At 36.7% G+C, this 6,719-nt stretch overlaps 1 protein-coding gene across 2 annotated transcripts; it reads left to right on the plus strand.

The window, feature by feature from the left end:
- The first annotated feature begins 351 nt into the window (after positions 1-351).
- Positions 352-5,625, plus strand: LOC143619366 (uncharacterized). Of its 2 annotated transcripts, XM_077091316.1 has the most exons (15): positions 352-724; positions 1,458-2,106; positions 2,323-2,427; positions 2,933-3,008; positions 3,122-3,242; positions 3,326-3,424; positions 3,509-3,796; positions 3,884-3,991; positions 4,073-4,144; positions 4,318-4,404; positions 4,515-4,586; positions 4,678-4,767; positions 4,855-4,962; positions 5,049-5,117; positions 5,320-5,624. In XM_077091316.1, the coding sequence occupies exons 1-15, from the start codon at positions 491-493 to the stop codon at positions 5,392-5,394; spliced, it is 2,253 nt and encodes a 750-aa protein (XP_076947431.1). In that variant the 5' UTR covers positions 352-490; the 3' UTR covers positions 5,395-5,624. The 2 variants fall into 2 exon arrangements, with proteins under 2 accessions (XP_076947431.1, XP_076947430.1); XM_077091315.1 differs by having other exon boundaries at positions 1,458-2,427; positions 5,320-5,625.
- The last annotated feature ends 1,094 nt before the right edge of the window (positions 5,626-6,719 follow it).

Genomic DNA, 6,719 nt, shown 5'->3' on the forward strand with positions numbered 1-6,719 from the left:
TTTAGTTTGTGTACATGTGTACCGACTAGATAACATGTAGTGAAGGTTAATGCTTAGATATCTATTATGATATCAGGTTCGAAACCTGATACAAAAAATTTATCTATAGTGATGAATTTTCTCTTTATCATATGTCAGACTTGAAATATCAAAGTTAATATCAAACAGTTGACATTACAATTACAAGAGAGACTCACTCAAAAAATTAAAAGTACTAACTTCCAAACACTCTAGAAAAAACTAAATGATTTGAATAATTGTTTTATAATCCACAAAATTTACAAATCAAGACTTGAAGTTTTAACTATTACCATTTAAACCCTTGTGGTACTTTGAAACTTTAGCATCCTCGTCACCACTGAGCACCAATAATAACAACCAAGAAACACCCATAACAGAGAAACGGATAAACCTCACTTCCTCACACACAAACACACTGATCTTCAAGGGCTTATCTGATGAGTGTGAAACCATTTTCTTGATAATAAAAATGGAGTCTTTATCCCTAACCACCACCACCACAAGTACCACTTCTAAATTCAGGTTCTCTATCCCATGTTACAAAAATCCCAAATTTTATACAAGTCTTCCTTTCAATCACAAAAGGCTCAGGAAATTTGCAGCCTTTGCTGCTAAAGATGAGCCTAATTTTGACAGTTATGACCTAATGGAGCTTAAATTTGGGAGGTTGATTGGTGAAGACCCTAAACTTACTCTTGCTAAGGTCCATTTCTCTCTCTATATAGTTGTTTTATTTGAAGTTGTGCATTTATTGGTGAAAGTAAACAGATAATATGTAGAAAAGGTTGAGTCTTTTTGACAATTGTATGAGATTTTAGTTGAATTTTGATAGTGGGACTGGGATTCTTGAAGAATTTGAGGTGGATTTGATTTGAGTTTTGGTCAAAGTTTTGATTTTTAGGATAATTTTGAAGTTAAGGGGTTGGTTTCTTGACATTTTAGTTGGATTTTGAAAGCAAAAGTAGAATTTGTTGAAATTGGGAAATTGGTGTAGCTGATTCTGATAAGATAAGATAAGATAAAAAGATAACATTTTTATTGTAAGTGATTAGTTTTTTGACATTCTTTTGTTGAATCCTTAAAATAGAAGTAGAATCTTAAGGCTAGTTTGATTTAGGTACTATTCGAACCCTTGCATGATAAGTACACTTGTCATGCTAATTAATCTTGGAATTAAACCACATTGTCACTCATTTCTTTTTTTTTAGTGTTAAGAAAAATGGACCATGTAAAGTGATGCATGTTATAATCTAGCCGATATTATTTGTTAACCTAAACACCGAATGATATAGAGGAGTTATTGATGTTTCAAACCATCATACCTGTCTTTCCGTTGTAAACAAACCCTTTTTGCAAATTGAGAAAAGATTAAAACTTTACTCTCACAACATGACTAACTTCCACAGATTTTGTCCATAATTCTGGTTTTTGTGCAGATAATCGGTAGAAAAACAAATCCAGAAATGTCTTACTTGGAGATCGAGAAGTTATACAATAAGAAAGGTCTTAAAGCATTTAATGATATAGAGGAGGTCCCATTTGATGTATCAGATATTAGAAAAAAGCCCAATGATTCACTTGACGGGCTGAATTTGTCCCGGCCCGTATCCAAGAAGGGGGTCAAATTTGAAACAAACAATTCATCTGATGGGCTAAACTTGACCCGGCCCGTACCCAAGAATGGGGTCAAATTTGAAACAAACAATTCATCTGATGGGCTAAACTTGACCCGGCCCGTACCCAAAAAAGGAGTCAAATTTGAAACAAATGATAAACCAGTAGCACCACCCGAAGTAAAAAGACCAAATCAGCCCTTGGCAAAGACTCCCAGTAATCCCGTGCCAAGTGTGCCGAATGTTGAATTAAGGAAACCAACTACTTTTAATGAAGATGATGGTTTGACCTCAATGAAACCGAGATCAAATTTTTCGTATAAAGTTAATAAAGAAGAGGAAGAACGGTTTACTGATATGACAATGGTGAGGAAGCCTGCACCATTTGTGCAAAAAGAAGAAACCGAAGTTGTGGATGATGATAGTCAAAGTCAAAGTGAAATCCAAACAGATGTTTCACTCCTGCAAAAGCCTGGGGTAGCACCAGTTTTGCAACAAGAAGAAACAGAAGTTGTGGATGATGATAGTGAAAGTCAAAGTCAAAATCAAAATGAAATCCAAACAGTTGTTTCACTCCTGCAAAAGCCCGGGACCGAACCACTCTTGCAAAAAGAAGAAACAAAAGTTGTGGATGATGATAGTGTAAGTCAAAGTGAAATCCAAACAGATTTTTTTCTCCTACAAAAGCCTGGTATTGCGGTGAATCAAGATTCTAGAGATCAAAATGAGTCAAGGGAAAATGAGGATGCTTTGAAGTTACAAGAGAATGGTCACGAGGATGATAATTTAACTGGTAATGCCGGCGATTTATTATATAGTTGTAGTTTTGACCATTTAGTAATAACTAAGTTGACTTGAGATGTGTTTTAATCCCAAACGGGCCAAATTAAGAAAAGTAGCTAAAAGAGGAATGAGTCAAACAGGTTGGAAGCCACCCAAATTTTATTTTCTTAATGCATAGAACCTTCAAAAATCGCTTTTATTCAAAGATATTGATTATTAGTGTCTTAAAAGTTTTATTTTGCAGTCATAATCAACGCAAGATTTATTCATAATAAGATGTAAAAAGTGGACAACAAGAGTTTCAGGTTAGTTTGACCCGTACTAGAAAATGACCCATTTCAACTGATCCCATTTTGACCTGTTACCCAACCTGTTTGACCCGTGTTGTCCAAAGCAAGACTTTTCTTGAATGGTCAACAAACAAGAATTCTCATCTATGGCAATTTAAGCTGTGTAATGCTGTTTTATTTTCGTATACATGCTATTACATCTTCACATATTTGTTCTTTCTCAAGGATCTCAGCCTTCTGAGCAAACCGAGTCAGGTTCTGATCCTGATATAGCAGCCACCTTGAGAGGACCGCCTAAAAGGTACTTTAAGCCATTCTGCGTTATGTTAATTGTGATCAAACAGGCATCGATTGCATTATGAACAGTCGACGTTTCTTTTGTTTGACTTCTTGATCGTTGATGTGATATAATAGATTAGATCAACCTGTCAAAGATACGCCAAAGATTGAGAAACCGATTTCAAGCCCACCAAGTCCAAAACCTTATGACAATGCTATTGACGTTGAAAATTTACCCACAACACCACTTTTGAAGGTGCATGACTGATTTTCTGATACGGTCAAATGACATATTACCCTTTATTCTCTGCTAGTTCTCACAAACATTTCATTCTATAGAGTCGTGAAGATACCGACTGGAAACGAGCTCAAGATTTGTTGAAAACAGAAGGAAGGGAAGAAGTGGAACTCATAAACTCTAGCACTCGGGGGTTTGTTGTAAGTGTTGATAATAAAGTTTGAATCTTTTTATGTTGGGGATTCCCCTTTTGGTGATTTTACCGTTTTGCCCTTTTTGTGTAGGCGTCTTTTGGTTCTCTGATCGGGTTTTTGCCTTACCGAAATCTTGCCACCAAGTGGAAGTATTTAGCTTTCGAGTCTTGGTTGAGAAAGAAAGGGTTGGATCCTGCATTGTATAGACAAAGTCTTGGTGTTGTTGGAGGCTATGATGCAACAAGCAAGTCAACTCCCGAGTCAACCGTAGATATTAAAAAGTTCGAGGGTGAAATATCACCTGATATGAAACTTGAGGACCTTCTTGCAATTTATGACCATGAAAAACTCAAATACTTGTCATCATTTGTTGGTCAGGTTTGAATCAACAAAGATGCTTGCTTAAATTGCTAAAAGTTTATTAAACTTATAATAACAAAAATTGTTATGATACTCTTGTTGCAGAAGGTAAAGGTGAACGTGGTCTTGGCGGATAGAGAGACAAACAAATTAATATTTTCTGGAAAACCGAAAGAGAAGGATGAATCGATTGAGAGAAAGAAAAGTCTCATGGTGAGATTCTTTTTTGTTTCTTGAATTCTTTCTATGAAACTATAATATAATTTAAGCTCGTATTTTACTTTACTTGTACAGGCAAAGCTTAATGTTGGAGATGTTGTGAAGTGTTGTATAAAAAAGATTACTTATTATGGTATTTTCGTTGAGGTATTTCTGTTTCGTTTACTACAAAAGTTATTTATTTTTCGACCAAAAGTCTTCATTTCTAGCCAAAAACAAACATTATTGTCCTTAACAAGCCTTAAAAAGTAATGCTTGTTTTGATAAGGGTTAACTTGTCTTTTCACTTGCCTTTCTGACCCATGGTTTTGCTCTGGTAGGTTGAAGGAGTACCTGCATTGATTCACCAGACCGAGGTGTCGTGGGATGATACTTTGGACATCATATCGCATTTTAAAATCGGGCAGGTACCTTGCGCGTTGTATTCATTAATAATAACATTTTTCATAATGAACGTGTTCTAAATTTCTTTACATGCTCAATAATTACATTAACAATAATTATCTGTTGTTCATAGATTGTCGAAGCAAAGGTCCATCAATTAGATTTTTCACTCGAACGTATATTCCTATCGTTAAAGGAAATTACGGTAATCTACCATTTATATTTCTTGGATCAAACATATATCTACAACATAAGATAATAACAAAACCCTAATAATAATGATAATCTCGTGACAGCCAGATCCGTTGATCGAGACTTTAGAGGCTGTTGTTGGTGATCAAGCTAACTTGGGTGGTAGATTAGAAGCAGCCCAACTCAGTGAGGAGGTTTTTATCTTTACAATTTCTTTATATCATATTACAATGCACAAATAACTTTTGATGAATATCGCATACCGCATATAACTTGTATAGTGGGCCGAAGTTGAATCACTTGTGAAAGAACTGCAACAATACAACGGAGTTGACCAAGTAAAGAAAGGTCGGTTTTTCTTGAGCCCGGGTTTGGCCCCAACATTTCAGGTAGCTTTCTTTATATTGTTTTGGCATTTAGTGATCCTAAAATGTTTGGATTTCATATTAAATGACGTATTATGAATTATGTGTAGGTTTATATGGCGTCCGCGGTTGAGAACGAGTATAAATTGCTTGCACGAGCAGGAAACAAAGTACAAGAGGTATTAATAAGTTGCTTGTAACCTTTAAGGCCTTTTATCAAAGGCATCGATTTTGAAACCCGGTCGCATTGGTTAGCACTACATTGGTGGGACCGGTGAACAATTATAAGAAAAATTAAGGTTCTTGCGGAAGTGTGGAAGTTTAAAGTTGTAGACCTTAAAAAATGTAGTAAACGTCTTAAGTTTGTTGTCATTGTGACAGGTGATCGTAGAGACATCGATGGGGAAAGAAGAGATGAAATCCGTGATCTTAACATGTGCCAATAGGGTTGAGTGATTTATTCCCATTTGGTTCTTGTATAGTTTGTATGATCATTGTTGTGGTAAAAGATGGGTTGATGTGTATGAGCCTTTTAAACTAAAGTATTTATAATGTGCATGGGAGGTTATTGAGGTGGTGAGTGGTCCACACATATATAAATTGGGAGTAAATCCAAATTATTTCAAGAAAAATGTAACACAATGGTATGAAATGCCTAAGGGTATATGTTATGCACCCTTCTTGATCATTCTTCATTGTTCTATTAGCGTTATTTTAGCTTTTCTTCTATCATTCAATCACACCATTTAACCCATGTTATACTTCATTTTAAATCATTTCATTTATTTATATCGTTTAAAAACCAAAAAAATGGTTAAAGAAATGAAAAAAAAAAAGAAAAATAGTTGATTGAAGGAACAGGTGAATTATCGGTACGAGGGTGCTTGTTTGCACCCCTGAAAAGGGGGGGGGGGTAGAGGTGGACAACAAAACCGGTTCCTGGAACCGGTTCGGCGGAACCGAACCGGAACCGAACCGGTTCCTACCCGTTTTTCGTAGGAACCGGTTCGGTTCCGTTTCAACCCGACGATCCGGGACCGGTTTGACATGTTTGGAGGTGGACCGGGTAGGAACCGGAACCGAACCGGAACCGGTTCCGAACCGGTTATAGCCGTTGGAGTGGTTCTAGCCGTTGGGAAACGGTTTTATGGCCGTTTTTTGACCGTTGGGGTCAAAAATGGCCGTTTTTTGGCTCCCCAAACACCCCACTTCTAGTATAAATAGGTATTTAGTGTAATGGGTTCATCACAACACTCAAAACGCAAACCCGAACGCAAAAAAATACAAAAAAACGCTATTACAACGTTCTGAGTTCTCTAATCTCTTGTTTTCTCTTCTTCTATATTCATATTTGTTGTTATGGCTGCCTCACAATCATCGGTTGGTCAAGGTTCCACCGCCGGACCAAGTTTCGTTCGTATTGTACCTCATAATCGTAATCAAGAGATTTGGTGCAATTGGGATTTGGTTGAATTGAGTGACCATTCATTGAAGGCTCGGTGCAAGTTTTGTGGGATTTATTTAAACCCACTTTCGAATTCAAATTTGAAGAAACACATCGAAAGACCGTATTGCAGGGCGTTGAAACAGAACGTCGAGTCGCAACAAACGCAAATGGATAGTGAAGGCGGAATATTTACATACCAAATTGATCGAGTTCAAGATCGTATGGCGAAGTTTGTGATTCAAGAAGCTTTGCCGTTTAGCCACTTCGACAACCCTCGCTTAACCGCCATGATTCGAGATACGCTTCAACCACAATACACTCACGTAAGTCGTCA

This window comes from Bidens hawaiensis, unplaced genomic scaffold (genome assembly GCF_021521415.1).
Source record: "Bidens hawaiensis isolate Kalapana, Puna unplaced genomic scaffold, B.hawaiensis_p1.1 tig00002423_1, whole genome shotgun sequence".
NCBI classification, from domain to species: Eukaryota; Viridiplantae; Streptophyta; class Magnoliopsida; order Asterales; family Asteraceae; genus Bidens; species Bidens hawaiensis.